Source organism: Vanrija pseudolonga, chromosome 3 (genome assembly GCF_020906515.1).
Source record: "Vanrija pseudolonga chromosome 3, complete sequence".
Lineage (NCBI taxonomy): Eukaryota > Fungi > Basidiomycota > Tremellomycetes > Trichosporonales > Trichosporonaceae > Vanrija > Vanrija pseudolonga.
The window spans coordinates 2556350-2572066 of record NC_085851.1 but is presented as its reverse complement, the minus strand read 5'-3'; the positions used below and the strand labels follow the sequence as shown (position 1 = coordinate 2572066).

At 62.8% G+C, this 15717-nt stretch overlaps 7 protein-coding genes across 7 annotated transcripts; 4 read left to right on the top strand and 3 right to left on the bottom strand.

Annotated features, from left to right (window-relative positions):
• Positions 1-2338: 2338 nt before the first annotated feature.
• Positions 2339-5064, bottom strand: YNL247W (Cysteine--tRNA ligase). The gene is made up of 4 exons (XM_062771102.1): positions 4654-5064; positions 4510-4606; positions 3201-4471; positions 2339-3162 (listed from the first exon to the last, which is right to left on the bottom strand). Exons 1-4 carry the CDS (start codon positions 4959-4961, stop codon positions 2367-2369), a joined length of 2472 nt encoding a protein of 823 aa, XP_062627086.1. The 5' UTR covers positions 4962-5064; the 3' UTR covers positions 2339-2366.
• Positions 5065-5372: 308 nt separating this feature from the next.
• Positions 5373-6700, top strand: ERV25 (Endoplasmic reticulum vesicle protein 25). Its single transcript, XM_062771101.1, has 6 exons — positions 5373-5627; positions 5764-5893; positions 5958-6042; positions 6133-6202; positions 6310-6440; positions 6506-6700. Exons 1-6 carry the CDS (start codon positions 5512-5514, stop codon positions 6625-6627), a joined length of 654 nt encoding a protein of 217 aa, XP_062627085.1. The 5' UTR covers positions 5373-5511; the 3' UTR covers positions 6628-6700.
• Positions 6701-7002: 302 nt separating this feature from the next.
• LOC62_03G004580 (uncharacterized protein) lies at positions 7003-8008 on the top strand (the record flags this gene model as incomplete). Its single annotated transcript, XM_062771100.1, has 5 exons — positions 7003-7440; positions 7477-7555; positions 7601-7628; positions 7685-7794; positions 7833-8008. The coding sequence occupies 5 exons, from the start codon at positions 7003-7005 to the stop codon at positions 7904-7906; spliced, it is 729 nt and encodes a 242-aa protein (XP_062627084.1). The 3' UTR covers positions 7907-8008.
• A 23-nt stretch (positions 8009-8031) lies between these two features.
• Positions 8032-9180, bottom strand: OsI_11177 (U2 small nuclear ribonucleoprotein B''). The gene is made up of 4 exons (XM_062771099.1): positions 8948-9180; positions 8753-8879; positions 8350-8699; positions 8032-8287 (listed from the first exon to the last, which is right to left on the bottom strand). The coding sequence occupies exons 1-4, from the start codon at positions 9058-9060 to the stop codon at positions 8095-8097; spliced, it is 783 nt and encodes a 260-aa protein (XP_062627083.1). The 5' UTR covers positions 9061-9180; the 3' UTR covers positions 8032-8094.
• Positions 9181-10577: 1397 nt separating this feature from the next.
• Positions 10578-13964, bottom strand: LOC62_03G004577 (uncharacterized protein). Its single transcript, XM_062771097.1, has 5 exons — positions 13460-13964; positions 13318-13399; positions 13149-13220; positions 11653-13098; positions 10578-11409 (listed from the first exon to the last, which is right to left on the bottom strand). The coding sequence occupies exons 1-4, from the start codon at positions 13727-13729 to the stop codon at positions 13046-13048; spliced, it is 477 nt and encodes a 158-aa protein (XP_062627081.1). The 5' UTR covers positions 13730-13964; the 3' UTR covers positions 10578-11409; positions 11653-13045.
• On the top strand, positions 11050-12426 carry lag1 (Sphingosine N-acyltransferase lag1; the record flags this gene model as incomplete). The annotated part of the gene is made up of 2 exons (XM_062771098.1): positions 11050-11409; positions 11653-12426. The coding sequence occupies 2 exons, from the start codon at positions 11050-11052 to the stop codon at positions 12424-12426; spliced, it is 1134 nt and encodes a 377-aa protein (XP_062627082.1).
• Positions 13965-14366: 402 nt separating the features above from the next.
• On the top strand, positions 14367-15664 carry SPBPJ4664.05 (UPF0641 membrane protein). The gene is made up of 5 exons (XM_062771096.1): positions 14367-14556; positions 14595-14691; positions 14753-14823; positions 15131-15281; positions 15412-15664. Exons 1-5 carry the CDS (start codon positions 14401-14403, stop codon positions 15648-15650), a joined length of 714 nt encoding a protein of 237 aa, XP_062627080.1. The 5' UTR covers positions 14367-14400; the 3' UTR covers positions 15651-15664.
• Positions 15665-15717: the final 53 nt, after the last annotated feature.

Below are 15717 nucleotides of genomic sequence, written 5' to 3'. Positions count from 1 at the left end.
CAGTCACAACAACAGCCGAGTTATAGGCTGTGGCCGTTTCTTTTCCTCCCAGCCACGGTCCACTGCCGCAGACAGGCCGCAGGTCGCATTCCGCGCCTTACGCCCGCGTCGGCTGCCTCCCCACCTGCTCGGGGGCCGCTGTTGGCCGTGACACCAGCGCAACGTTGGTCCAGTCAGTCAGTTCCTAGAGCCGCGCAGCCGCAGCTTTTCGCCAAACCCAGCAAGCAAGCTTGAGGGCTTAGAGCCTGTTTAGTTAACCGAGGTATCAGGTGCCAACTTTGCAATCTGTCTTTGTGTCCAGGCACACGTCAGGGGAGTCATTGTTGACCGACCCAATAAACGCCGGCGGCAGCTCGACTCGGCCAGCCGCCACTTCCCTGCCACGAGCCTGGGCACGTGAACAGATCGAGCAGGCGCAGGTGAGTAATTTTGCTCCACATCGGCCTTTACAAGGGCACAGCGCAGGGGTAACCCAATGCCCTTCAGAGGGCTCGTCGACGTAGCTCAGCGGCGTCGTCGTCCACTGTACGTGCGACTGGTCGACGCCCGTCCACTACCCCCTCCATTCCCAAAGCAACACGACGATGCGAAAATCTGCGTTCTTGACCCGATCGCCCCTCGTTGCCCAATAGTGAAACCCGCACTCCGCTGGTTGGCCATCGGTGTCTGAAGTTGGCCATAGTCTTGCTCGTGTGCCCTGAGCAGAGAAAGAAATTGGCCCACGGCGTAACCGAAGCAAGCAAGAGCTTGAGTCAAGGTACGCCGAGCCGCGGCGAGAGTGGGCCAGTCAGGTCAGTCAGTCAGGTTCGGAGCGCAGGCGGAAGTGGGTCCGATGTCGGACTCTCCCCATTCTCGGCGTAAGGCACTCGCTCGCGCGCGGATGGGTGGCATCACCACAAGCGAGGGTGGGGAGCCCCGGCCAGCCAGCGAGCGAGTCCGTCGGTCTGTCTCGCTTGCCCTCACTCCCGCCCCCGCGCGCCCCCTCCGCCGTGTTTCGTTGGCGGCGAGAAGCGCACCGTGACACGGGTTGGGTCTTGGGCGCACTCGGTGCTCCGCCTCGTCGTGTGTGGAGTCCGAGGCCCGACAGGCCCGAGAGGCGTGGGGAAGGGGCGAGGCGTTTGGCTGGCTGGCGAGGAGGAGGCGCGCCCCACTTCCCAAACACTTGAGCACGACATCGATTCTGTCAAGCAAGTTCCGAGACGAGACGACGCCGCGATACCGGGCCGCGGTGTGGACGGGAGAGCGGGGCAGACCTGCCTCCACTCGGTGGGGATCGGTGGACGGGCGACATGCCGCCGCAAGTCACACGACAGGACTCGGCCTCTCGCCGCGGCGCAAGTGTGTCGCGTCCCCATGTACACGAGCTTACGTATCTACCCCGGTGCGTATCTGCGCTGCGCTGCGCTGCTCGCCAATTGTGTCGTTTCACCTGCGAGGCCGCCAAGCGACCCGAAGCGACGCGAATAGCCCGTCGTCGAGGCCCGGCTGGCTCGGCAAGTGTGCCTTGGTTCTGTCGAAAGCAATGCTCAAAGTGGGATGCGGATGAGCCCCACGGTCGTGTGTCGTGGGGCACAAAGTATTGGCATTACTGCCATTGCTGCGGCGCTGCGGGGAGCGTGAAGGGTGTCGATCAAGTGTGGGGAGGAGCGTTGTGCGTTGTGGACTGTGACACGGGTACACGGTTCGACATCGCTCAGATCGACGCATGCCACTTGCTTGCACTCCATCGGCAACTTCTTGACGATCGTCGATCTGTGAGATCTGCGCTATGTACGAACGCATGGCCCAAGATAGCCCAGCAGCGATCACTCAGACCCAAAGTCCGCGATAAGCACCTCCCCCCCTCGTAAACGACCTTGTGGCGCTCGGCGAATCCCAGCCAACCGCCGGCGCTTGCGGCGGGCAAGGGTCGCGGCACTGCTTATCATTGTGCTTTGCTTATCTTTGCCGCCTTGTAGCCGGCCTCACGAGCCCTGCAGATCATGCAGGGCAGACCGGGTTCCGCGCGGCAGATTGGAATGCATGTCCTTCATGTGCAAGGGTGCACCACCTCGGCGCGCTGTGGCGGCTTGCGCGCCGATGGCGGCGGCTCTTTCCGGCGCATGTTGGCGGCGCGCAACAGGGCGAGAGCGGGTGCCGCCGGCTCATGCTACACCATCACTTGCTCGGCGGATTGCCGGCACCGGTGGTGGTCGTCGGCGGCCTGAGATTGGGCCGATGGGCTGATGATGCGTGTCCACTTTCCAGTGTATCAACCACCGTCTCCACAGCGACGCATCCCAGACCCGTTCACCCCCGCCACAGCCCCTCTCCACGTGATAGTATAGATTACATCTAAGCCCTGGCTACCCATCTACTCTCAACCCCTACTGCTGCCTCTCCTTGGCCTCCCACTCCTTGAACGCCTCGTGCAGCTTCTCCTGCGCCTTGAACTCCTTGAGGTACTTTTTGCTCGCGCCCTTGCTCACGTCGTTGCCCTCGCCATCAACCGTAGGAATGCCGTTCTCGTCCCACTTTGAGAACGCATTGTCGGGAACCTGGGGAGGACGGAAGAGCATGTTCGGGGGCACGCGGCCCTTCTCGAGCTGAGCGATGCGCTTGGCCTCAGCGGCGGCGGCAGTGGCGGCCTTCTTGGCGGCCTTATCGGCGGCAGCATGTGCCTTCTCCTCACGCGCACGGATAAGGACAGCGGGGTCGACAAGCTTGTACAGCGCACCACCGTCCGCACCCTGGCCGTCGTCAAGCTGAATACCGAGGTTGACAAGGTCCTGGTCACGGAAGCGGTCCGAGAGAATCAGAGTCTCCTTGGGGTCGGCGCCGGCAATAGCGAGCTTGCGAACGTCGTCACGGAACGAGGCGATGGCACGAATGTACTTGTCGAGCTTGGCGTCGAGGTCACCAGAGCCACCCTCCTCGCCCTCCTTGCCCCATCCGACAGCAGTGGCATCGGCGACGGCCGAGCCCTCGCCAAGGCCGAACATCTTGAGCTGGCGAGTGACCCACTGGGCAATGGAGCGCACAGGGGCGATGTTGTAGTCGCGGCCGCGGGCAGCAAAGTAGATGTTGACCTTGTTAACAAGGTCGAGGATGACATTGACAGCGACAGGGGTGTTGAACGAGTCGCAGAGGGCAGAGCGGAACTCGCGCTGGGCCTTGTGGAAGCTGCACTGTCAGCATCATTTCAGCAGGGGCAGACTCACTCGGCAACAAGAGCCTTCTCGAGCTCGTCGTAGTGGTGCTTGCCGTCGCTCTCCTGAGCACGCGCAGCCCTCTCGGAGATACGAGCCTTGACGTTGGTGAAGAAGTTGTCAAGGGTCTCCTCCTTGGTCTTGACATCTGAGACGAGGTCCTTCTTGAAGTCCATCTTGGAGTTCCAGGTCTGGAGCATGAAGGCCAGACGCAGCTGGCGAGCAGTGTAGTCTCTCAATGCGTCGTCGATGGAGATGAAGTTCTTCAACGACTTGCTCATCTTGAGACCCTCAATGTGGAGGTGGCCAGTGTGGAGGAAGTAGTTGACCCACTGGCGGCAGCCGTGGTACGCCTCGGACTGGGCGAGCTCGTTGTCGTGGTGGGGGAACATGAGGTCGACACCGCCCGAGTGGATGTCCATCTGGGTGCCGAGCACCTCCGAGGCCATGACCGAGCACTCAATGTGCCAGCCAGGGCGACCCTCACCCCAAGGCGAAGGCCAAGCCGGCTCTCCTGGCTTGGAACGAGCCTTCCAGAGGGCAAAGTCGGCCGACTGGCGCTTGCCCTTGTTTCCAGTGAGCGCACCTTCACCCTCGTCAAGGAGCTTCTTGTTGCCCTTGCTGTTGGGCTGGAGCTTGGCGTACTCGTGGCGGAAGCCATCGCCCTGCGCGCCCTCAAACTTGCCGACGTCGAACCAGACGCTGCCCTCGGCCTCGTACGCAAAGCCGTTCTTGATGATACCCTCGATGAAGGTAACAATCTCGGGCACGTACTCGGACACGCGGGTGATGTTGTCTGGGGGCAGGGCACGGAGGCGGCGCATGTCGTTGAAGAACGACTCCTCCCAGTGGGCGGCGAGGTTGCGCGAGACGGCACGGGGGTCCTTGATGGTGTCACCGAGCGTGTCACCAAGGTAAGGGCCGAGGACGTAGGCAGTGGCGTCGACAAACTCCTTGGTAGGGGTCGACAAGCTCTTCTCAGCGGCAAGGATGGCGTCGCGGGCAGTCGTCAAGGCCGAGATGTAGAGACCAAACTTCTCCTCCTTCTCGCGGGCGGCACGCGCAAACTCGGCGTCGGAGGAATCCCTCTCGGCGATAGCCTTGAAGTACTCGAGCGCATCGTCGCCGTTGGGGGCGTTGACGGGCGACGGCAATGACTTGACCACCTTGGGGAGAAAGGCGGCGAAGGCTTTCCTGGCCGTGGCGACGAGCTCGGGCGTGAGCGCAGGGTTCTTCTCGACCGTCTCGTTCAAGAGGTACGACTCGCGAGCGCGTAGGATGATCTGTGCGGGTTAGATCAGCTCACCTCAAAGAAACCCACCTTGTCGTCAATGTCAGTGACGTTCATCACAAAGTTGACATCGTAGCCAAAGTAGTCCTGGAGGATACGGCGGACAATGTCCTGGGTGAGATAGTTGCTGAGTGGTGTCAGCTGAGGAATAGGAAACATCACAGCTCCACTCACCGCGCATGGCCCATGTGCGACGCGTCGTAGACGGTAGGTCCACAGTTGTACCAGTCGACCTGGCGGCCCTTCAAGGGGATGAACTCGTCCTTTGTACGGGTGAGCGAGTTGTAGACGCGGAGCACGGGCTCCTCGATGGTCTTGCGGGGGACCTGCCACTCAGGCATGGCCGAGGACGACGCCTGCTGAGGAGGTGTGGCGGTCATGCTGCGCGTGAAGCTGAGGCGGAGTGAGGTAGAAGAAGGAAGGGTGCGAAGAGGAAGAGTGGGGAGTAGGCTGTAGGAGAGTTGTCGGAGTCTCGAGGTCATGCAGATGACCCGAGGGAGGTTTTAGGGGGAGGCGGGAGGGGCGACGAGGCGTGGGGTTTGAGCTCGAGTCGAGAGTGACAAGAGCTAAAGTGTTGTTGCAGTTGTTGCAATGTTTTCCGAGTCGAGCAGTATCTTGCAGCCAGTATTCGGCGGTGTGATCGGCATGTCGCCAACTCGAGTGCTGTCGTGATAGTCGTGCCTGAGGAGAGACTTGGAGGTGGGATAGGCGTGCGTCGCGGGTGAAACGCCTGCTCGAACCGCGCCTATTCTTCGACGCGCTACCACGCAGCAGACGTGGAGGCGTGCCGATCTCCCTGGCTGGCCGTGACGACCACCACCAGGCGGCCACCACCACCACCGCGCGCTACTCGGCCTCTTCGTCCTTTTCGCTGTCGCTCGCACTCAGCATCTCACACCTCGGCATCGTCCTCACATCACTCGTCGCCTCTGAAAACGCGCTGAGCGCGATCATCTCATTGGCCCTACTTGCACGCATCGGGCACCTGTTTACGACTTTGACCACCTGGACGACTGGCACGCGACACACACCATGTTGAGATCCTCGTCCATCTTCTTCGTCCTCTCGCTCGCCGTGGCCCTCCTGTGGCGGGCACCACTGGCCCAGGCCATCAAGTTTGAGCTCGGCCCCACCGAGCCTGGAGAGCCGTGTAAGTCGCGCCTGCCGCTGTTGCTTGCTACTCCGAGTCTGACATCATGCGCTTGTGCTTGTGCTTGAATGAACAACAGACTGGTAAGTTGCCGTGGCCCATCGCGCTGTGCCGAGACTCACCTCACCCCACAGCGTTTGGAACTTTGCGCCTGGAAATACCCTCGTCATTGTCACGGCCAATGTGCCCGACATTCCGGGCACGCGCGTCGACGTCGACATTGTCGACGGCTCGCAGAACAGCAATGTCTACCTGTCCAAGAAGGTGCGGGCATCGGCGGCCGTGTGATCGATCGGTGGGGCTTTGTTGTTGACATTCCAATCTGCAGAACATTGCGGGCGAGACTCGTATGGCGATTACAACGCACGAGTCTGCAGACGTCGGCGTCTGCCTGACCCATGTTGATCTCGACCGTGAGTTACCGAGACACACGTCGTCACGGCGTCGTCCGCGCGCCGGCCGGCCCGGCCCCATCGCAGCAGCACCCCGCTAACACGGAGCAGACTCGGACGGCCTGCAGTCACGCACTGTTGACCTCGACGTCGACATTGGCGCCGAGGCAGTCGACTACAAGTGAGTGGGCGGCCGAGTGCCTGCATACATCTCGGTCGGAGATTCCGGCCGAACGGTGGCAGGCATGCCCACTTTGCCGCCTGGGCCACTGCTAACGCACTCCGCAGCGCGATCGCCAACCAGGAGTCTCTGGGTCTCCTCGAGGTCGAGATGCGCAAGCTCGAGGACGTGGTGAAGGAGATTGTCGACGAGATGGGCTACCTCCAGCGCCGTGAGATGCGCATGCGCGACACGAACGGTGGGTGTGGGGTTGTGTGCCTTGGTGGCAAAAAGCTATGAGCAGAGCTGACTCTTGCCCCGCAGAGAGCACAAATGAGCGTGTCAAGTGGTTCTCTATTGGCATTACTGTTGGCATTGTTGCCCTCGGCGCGTGGCAGATCTTCCACCTGCGGTCGTTCTTCAAGCGCAAGTACCTCATTGACTAGGCGTGGAGGAGTGAACGGCGAGCGGGCAGGCGAGCGAGCAAACAGTGCTTGTCGCTTGTCCATGTAATGAGCATTATCATGAGCCACGAAGGGAGTGGAGCGACAGGCCGGCAGGCAGTTGGGGATCTGGGGATTTAGTGTCGAGGGAAGGCAGGCGGCTGACTGACGAGCTGGCTGACTGGATTGAACCTTCCTTTGGTTGATTGGCGGCGGCGGTCCGTGCGTCTGTCGCGACACTGTGCAACTCGCCACACCATCTTCCCCACTTTCCTCGCCCTCCTCGATCCATCTATTCTTCTCACCTCTTCCTCTCACCTCTTCATCTGACCTCCTCTTCCACTCACCCCTTCCTCTACTCACTCACAACCCCCAAACATGCTCGAAGCACTCACTAGCACCCTCCCCGGGCGCTACTTCACCGGCATGACCACCAACGGCGGCGGCCCGTCCCACACCGACGCCGAGGACAACTTCTTCCTCGAGTACGACCTGACGCAGGAGGCGCCGCCGGGGCAGAGCAGTAGCAGCCCGCACGAGGAGGAGCAGGGCGGCTCGCAGCAGCGGGCGTCCCAGCACTCGGGGCACAGCCTGCTCGCGAGCCAGCACTCGGCGAGCACGGTCGCTGCGGCGGCGATGCTCACGCAGCTCGGGTACGGTTACGAGCACGAGCACGAGGGCGGCCACACCGAGGCCGATTACCACGCGGCAGCCGCGGCCGCGGCGCACGAGTCGGACAGCAGCGCGAGCAACGCCCTCGCTGTGCCCGAGGAAGCCGAGGAGGAGGAGGAAGACGACTTTGACTACGTCGCGGATGTGAGCTTGCAGCTATGTTGGCACAGCTGACCCCAGGCGGACAAGTTCGACGTCGGCACCGAGCTGGTGCAGCGCTGGGACGCGCTGCAGGCGCAGCTCGAGGCCGCGATCAAGGGTGAGCTGGTACTCAACGTCACGCCTTCCCCAGCTAACACGCCAGACTACTCTGACGGCGTGATCCGCGAGGCGTGAGCCTTCCGTCCCCGGCGTAGCAGTAGCTGCTTGCTCACCACACACACCCCAGCTACACCACCACCCTCCAGGTCACCAAGATGCTCGGACGCATGAACGACGAGTGCCATGCCGAGCTTGAGCGCGGCGTGGCGCTCATCCAGGCCGAGGAGGGCAAGCATGGTGGGTGCCGCGTTCGACTCTAGGAGCTCACCCGCCAGATGCGGCCATCGCGCGCATGCGCAGCGCTATGGACCTGATGGAGCGCGCGTGTAAAGCCCTCGATGGGAAGTAGGCTGCGTCGGGGCCGTAGCTCGGCCACACTCGCCCCGCCTGTACCCAGCCACTCGCTCGCCCTCGTGCCTCATGTAGCCTCCTGTCCATACCAGAATCCAACAATACCCAGCCATGACTCCACCCCCACCATGCATGTGATACACCGCCGCGCGCCGCGGCATTACAAACGTTGCACACTACTCCACTCTATTCAATCGAGATGGCCATCTCCCACCCAGGCTGCATGACGTACCCGCTGAGGGGCGCGACGGCCGCCTCGGCCTGGGCGCGGGACGCGAACGTGGCGCGGAACGAGCGCGCGCCGGCGTTGGGCTTGGGGTGGGATGCTGGTGTCGCAAAGGAGGCCGGGAGGGCCGTTGCGCGGGTGAAGCCTGGGTATCTGGCGCGGGATGTCAGCTTCACCATCCCATCCCACCTGTCTCTCTCCCCACGCCGACTTACTGGCTGAACAGCGCGCCCATGATGTCCTCGCTGCACTCGGCCGGGAGGTTGGTGCACACGACGCTCACTCCACCGCCCGCGACGTCGTCGTCGTCCTCCATCTCAATCTCCATCTCGTCCTCGTCCTCGTCGTGGCGGGCGCGCTTGGCGGCCGGCTGGTCGTCGCCGGCCTCAAGCTCGCGCTTTCCGCCCGAAGCGGCCGCATCGCGCTCCTTCTCGAGCTGCTCGTACTCGCTCTGCGCGTGCGACACGACCAGCTTGGCAGCCGCGACCGCTGCCGCCTCCTTCGACAGCGCGGGGTTTGTCCGTGCCAGCGTCGCGTTGGACGGATTCCGCGCGTACGAGATACGCTAGGGGCGGGCTTAGCCTTGCAACAGCAGCAACGGTAACAGTGGCGACGTACCAGATCTCTCAGGTAGAACTTTTCGTTCGTCAGCCCGCGCAGCGCGGCCGTCGCGGCAGCCTGCTCCTCGAACACGACGAACGCCTGTCCGCGCCCGCCGTCGTTCTTCTTCGCGACGATGTCAATCCTGCGCGGAGTCAGCACAGCACAAGGCACAAGACCATCTGGCCAGGCTGCACGCCCCACACCACTCACACGCGCCCGTACGGCGTAAACAGCGCATACAGCTGCGACCGCAGTTCTGGCTTTTTCGTCTTGCCCTCGAGGTTGCCGACGAAGAGCGTAGGTGATGGGGCAGCGAACGCCATGGTGTGTGCGTGGGGTCGGCTTGGCGCTCGGCGACGATGGCTGGGGCTGGCCGGGGAGGGGAGGCGGGCGTCGAGGATGCAAGGATGGTTGGTCTCGTGCAACAAACACGACCACCTCCAAGTCGTTGGTGGTGGTGACCGACTGACTGACATTGTGAGTGCCGAAAGATGGGATTTGGTTCCGTGGAAGCACGTGGATATGCCTCCGCTGCGCGCTGCATCAATGGAGTGGAGACTCGTCCATGTCCGCAGCGGCTCCTTATTCCGTCCCCCCGTGACACTTTCAAATCTTAAACCATTAAGCATGCTTTGTGCCCATTTGTGTGCCGTTTCTTCGCGTCGTCCAGCGTGGAAAGTGCCGCCAGTAGGCAGTAGGCGGGATATCCCTACGCGACGAGGTGAGACAAGACAAGGCTCAGGGCTGGCGACATGAGCAGAGCAGCAGCAGCAGAAGAAGAAGCAGATCTTGCACGACAGGGCCAGCACCAAGGGCCCATGTGCGGCGGTGATGAGCGCCTGCGCCCCCCGCCGCCTCGAGCAAGACAATGGTCAGTCGTGCGTGGGTGGGTGGGTGGCCATGATTACAGGGAGAACCCGGTGTCAGGTGGCCGGATACCGCAGAGGCTCGAGGCTCGGCGCCGCGCCCCGCGCCTCCCTGGGCGCGCGACTGGCTTGGCTTGGCTTGACTTTTCCTCGACACAGACGCGGGGAACTTGGGCCGTGTGTGGTGCGGTTCCACGTCGCAGGCAGGTGGTTGGCGCCACTGGCTCGCTCGCGCGTCAGCCTCCGCACTGCACCCGCCACTGGCTGGCAGCAGCAGCAGATCTCTGCGCAACCCAACTATGCTGCTGGCGTACTGGACATGGCGCATGGCGCATGGCTTTGTGCGCATCCATTGTGCTTGCTTGCTCGGAGCGCAGGCGAGGATTCGACGCCAGCGACGCACGCAGGCGGAAGGAGCAGAGTCGCTGGCGCGTTTCGCTCGCGTCATGAGACTTGCGTCGCCTGGCGCGTCGGGGCTGGAATGGTCGAATGGCCCGACCGCCGTCGAGGCAGCCAGCCAGCCAGCCAGATGTCTCTCATTTCGAGGCGGCGCGAGGCGGCGCCAGCCAGCCAGCAAATGCATGCCGCGTGCCAGGCAGCAGCTGGGCCCGCCCGTGGGGTGCCCAAGGGCAAGGGGTAGCGTAGCAGCTCGCCCCGGACCTGCAAGACTGGATGCCATGCATGCACATGAATGCTCCGATGTGCGTTGCGATGGGTCTGGCTGGGTGCGATGCATCTTTCGTGGGTTAGGCCTTGCACGTGTTTTGCGTAACACGATACTTTGCGCTAGTGCCCGGGGTGGGTGTGCAGTAGGGGTCGGTCGGTAGTTTACCAGGGCGGGGCGCGGGCCAGAAGTGCTGCAAGGCTGCTGCTGCAAGTCTCGGCTGTGCCTCACCCCTTTGCTTTGCTTGAACCGCGACGTGCCATTGTGTGCTGCCAGTGCATCGCCATCCCGCCGCATCGACGTTTCGACTACACCACCTACACTTACACTTAGCACCCCCCAAAAGTTCATCTTTGATACATAACTAAAGAGACGCGACTAGACGGCACACCCACCCCCGCACCCTTCTTCTCCACGCATCACCACCCACTGCAAGCAAGCATCACCCACCTCCCCAACACCACTTGCAGCCCACTCCTCCTCCTCCGCCCACCACAACACCCACACACACACGCACGACCACACGCGCCGCGCCCCATCACGGGTTTTCACTTTCTACCTAGCTACCACTACGCGCCCATTCCCGGGGGCGAGCAAGCAAGCAATCACTTGACACTTGCGCCGCGCCACGTCTCAACCACCACGACGACGCGACAGAGCTAGCTAGTCTCGACGACTCTGCACTCGTGACGGAACGCGTGTACTGCAGCAGCCAGCACACCCGAGTACCCCCCCAAACGATCACCCACTACCACCACCACCACACAGCCACCACCACCGCCATGACCGCGCTCATCCCCCGATCACTGCAACCCTTCTGCACGCTCTCATACCCCGTCCCCGCCAACGTTGACGGCCGGCACGTCACGCTCTACGACAAGGGCATCAACGATGTCTACTTTGTCATTGGGGTGGCGATTGGCCTCACAGCCCTCAGACATTTGTTGATGATGTGGGTCTTCTACCCGATCGGACGCCTCGTCGTACCACTCCCAGCACTCGAGTCGCACAAGGGGCAGAGTACGTCTGCTACCGTCAAGCAGAAGCGCTCTCAGGACCGCAAGCACCACCACAATCTCGTCCGATTTGCCGAGCAGGCATGGAGCTTGGGTTACTGCACGTTTACGTGGACGTTGAGTACGGTACGTCATGATGATTGCGATTGTGGGCGTCGAAGTCGGCACGCGGCGGCATGTCCATGGCATGTGATGGCATGCCATGTCGGCGGCGGCGGCGCATATCTTTTTACTGGGCTGGACCTGGCGTCGTTTGCCCACGTCGCCTTATCGGTCCTTCCGAGGTCACCTGCCGCCGCTGCTGCTGTTGTTCGGTCGGCTTTCTACACGCACGTCAGCAAGGTACACAATGCTGACGCCCCGGCCCAGATCGTTCTTCGCAGCGTCCCCAACTACACGTCGCCAGAGGAGCTCTGGGGCACATACCCCTTCTTCCCCATCCCGGCCCTCACCAAGTTTGTTTACCTCCTCCAGCTGGGCTGGTGGAACCACCAGATCTACGTCATCAACGCAGAGAAGCGCCGCAAGGACCACTGGCAAATGTTTGGCCACCACGTCCTCACCATTGCCCTCATGTCCACGTCCTACTATGGCAACTTTACCCGCGTCGGTGTGCTCGTTCACTGGCTCATGGACGGTGCCGACATTTTCCTCCCGCTGGCCAAGATTCTCCGCTACATGGACTTTGCGACGGCATGCGACGCGACCTTTGTCATGTTCCTCCTCGTCTGGGTCTTCTCTCGCCAGATTGGCCTCTTCCTCGTCACACGCTCGGCCTATGTCCAGGCGCCCAAGTTCCTCCCCTTTGAGCACAACCCCGCCAAGGGCTACTACTTCAGCCGCAACGCGTGGATCATGTTCGTCTGCATGCTCAGCCTCCTCCTCTGCCTCTGCACCCTGTGGTTCTACATGGCCGTCATGGTCGCCGTGAGGGTCGTCCGCGGCCAGGGTGCCGCCGACGTGCGCTCGGACGACGAGGACGACGGCGAGGACGATGTGCCCGACGACGACAGCGTCGACACTCCTATCCGCACTCCCGACACGGACTCTTCGGTGAATGCTCTTCACAACAGCTTTGCCAGCCAGGCGGCCACTGCCCTGAAGAATGGCAGTGACGACGTCGACCTGCGGAAGCGCAGGTGAGGCGGGAGCTAGCAGAGGAGATAATCTGGAGCGACGGTGGCGGCGGTGGCGACGACAGTAGAACGAGGACGAAGAAAAACGAGACATCAGACACACACGCGAGACACGGCGAGACGCGCTCGACGCGGCGACGCACAGACCCCCAGCATGTATTCCATGGCATATCCACTGGCGCAGGCCGTCCGTTTGGGGGAGCGATACCCGACTGCCACATCGGCCACTACCAACCACGTTGGCGGCTTAGCCTCGTCTAGGTGCCAACGGCCACCGGCCAACGACGAGGACAACGACGCGACGACCACCACTACACATCCCGCCGCTCCGTCTGTGCATTCCCCGACTACCCCTTGCTCCCCCCTCGTGTACCTGATCCACATAACGCACGAGAGGGGTTCCCGCAGGCGCGTACACGCGTCTCCTACCGACATGCACGGTCGGGCGCCAGCGCCAGGCGGCATGCCGCGGCCACTACAATAGGCCGGCGGCATACGTTGGTCGAGTACCGTGCCATCTTTCCTTCCAAAATACATTCCGACGACATTAATACGAGCAAAGCGCACGGAGAGAGTATAGAATGCACTATAATTACTAGCCGCGGGGTTTTGCAGTCGCCTCTGGCCTACTTTGCGTTGATGGCATCGCCAGCCTTGAAGAGGGTAACGAAGGAGACGACTGTGGGTGTGAGTGGAGGAAGGCGCCGAAGCTCCGACGTCGCGACCTACAGTTGCTGGCCCACCAGACAATGGAGCGAATGTAGGACGTGGGGCCCGACGCGATGTCGCGGTAGAGGCGGACTGGGTGGTGTAAGCGTTGTTGGGGCAGGGAGAGCGGTGCGAGCGATGGACGGCTCCGTCCACCTCACCATCGCGCCCGCGGTGCAGCGGTACTCACCAAACACGAGCCTCAGGACAAAGTAGGACACGGCCGCGCCGTTCAGCCACGCGGCGGACAAGCCAGCCTGGTTGCCCGCGAGCTGGGGGTGTCAGTTTGGGGGGCGGGCACAGTCTTCCTTCACACCCCGCGACAGACTCACAATCGCAGCAGTGATCAACGGCAGTCCGTCAAGACTGTTCTGGTGCGCCGCGATAATGCGCTTGATCCGCGCGATCCGCGCCGCGGGCAGCTTGCCGGCCTTCTCGAGCTCGTCGATCGCGCACCGCGGGTTGGCGTTATCGCGCAGCCCGTGCTTGAGGAACGCGGGGCGCGGGGACGAGAGCACATGTGCCTGCAGCCACACGAGGACGAGGAGCTGGTACGAGGCGTTGTAGCCTGTCGGGTTGGAGAAGACTTCGAGGACGCCCATTGTGTGTGTGGGGGTGGGTGGGATCAGTGGGGGTGAGGAAGAGGCGAAGAGGAGGTGGACGTCGAGACAGATCTGGTCTTTGGTTAAGAGCCGCGCGTTCGTTGCCTTGCCCGGCCTCGCGGCCTCTCTCGTTACGACGACAAGGCTGCCCGGCAGAGCCCCGACAAGCTTTACCACATGAGCTCTCTGTCCTGGGGAGGGTGCAATCGGCTAGCCGAGCCGCGGCGCGTGTGTGCCAATGGCCGAGATGGGTGGGGGAGTGGAGGTCGTCTTGGCTGGTTCGGCGCCCGAAGCCAGGCACGGCGTTGGAGCTGGCAGCGGTGGGCAGGCAGCACTGAGTGAGCATCGGTGCGCGTCATTGCGCGTTGCGGTGGCTGCGTGTAAAAACAAGACGCCGTGGCGACGTAGACGTTGACCGCAGCGATACAGCAGCGACACTCCAGCGACGAGATAGCAGGCAGGCGCAGGACGGCGTGTAATGTAAGGCTTGCTGCTGCCCCGCACGTTGGCTACCAGCACGCCAGCACGCCAGCACAGGCTCGACACGTTGCCGCCGGAAATCGCGGCACACTGTAAACGCTGAAACACAACACCACCCAACGCCAAAACGTCACTTTTTCCACATTGTCAACAACACCACCCCTCGTCGCTCCACACCATCACTCACCACAATGGCGCGCACTGACCCCGCCCCATCGCCGGTCCCGGCGCTCAACGTCCCCCGCCTCCTGTTCCACAGCGCAGTGACGGGCACCATGGTGTCGGCGTATGTGTCGCTCCAGCGCCTGACGGGGGAGCTGCGTGCTGCCGCCGGCGTCGAGGAGGAGGTGGGTGGTGTTGGCTTGCTGCAGCTGACAACCGCCAGTACGGAGGCCAGTACCAGTTCCTCACGATCCTAGGCCTCATCATCACCGTGTGGACGTTCGCGCTCAGCGCCGCCGAGGACATTGTGCCGCTGCATTGTGGGTTCGGCGTTACGGGGAGACAGACAAACGTGGGCGGACCCGCTGACGCCGACGCCAGTCCTCCACGCCACCAAGCGCGTGTTTGCGCTCGCTGCGCTGCCGGTCGAGATCACCATCTCGGCCATCTACGTGAGTGGTGGTGTGGGGCAGGATGAGGGCTGTGGGAAGGACGGACGACTAGAGGAAGACGAAGCTGGGAAGGCCGGGGGAAGGACGGTTGCTGAGGGACGTGCCCTACCAGTGGATTACGGCCTTGGTGCCGTGTGGCCAGCAACGACAACGCGACGACGCCCTTGGGCCATGAGCATCTGGGGACCCGGATGCCGGCCGGGTACGGCCCGATCCGCGGGCCACACCATCTTCCTTTCTGGCAACAGCTGGGCTTCGCTGTGCTCGTCCCTCACCCACCGAACTCACCCCGCTGACCACCCCCCAGTGGCCCCTCATCCTCCTCGCCCCGTCACTCATGCTCCCGCCCAAACTCGACGCCGAGGTCGGGCCGGACGGCGCGCCGCCCGCACTCTTCTGGATCCCGCTGTGGATGGACCTGGGGCTGCATGCTGTCCCTGCGCTGTCGCTGATCATCGGTGAGTCGAGTTGTGTTGCCGCGGACGCGCCGCACCAGCGATCCCGCTGCGTCATGGCACGACCGGCGTCCTCGACGACGCGGTCCGACCCGCATCACGCCCCAGCCCCAATCGTACGTTAACCCCGCAGACTTCTTCTTCCTCGAGAAGAAGTACCGCCCGCCCACGTCGACGCGCACCGCGGCCCTCCTCGCCGCCGGCCTGGGCACAGCGTACGCGCTGTGGGCCGAGCACTGCAACACGCAAAACGGCCACTTTGCCTACCCCTTCCTCGACGTCATGGACGGCACAGGCCGCGCGCTGACATATACCGGCGCCGTGGGCTTTGCCTTTGTCGTCTTCCAGGGCCTCAACGCGCTGCACAAGTGATGCTCTGATCAGCGCAGAGAGTGCGGGGTGGCGTGTGGGGGGCGCGGGGCGTACATCGGGGGTCCTT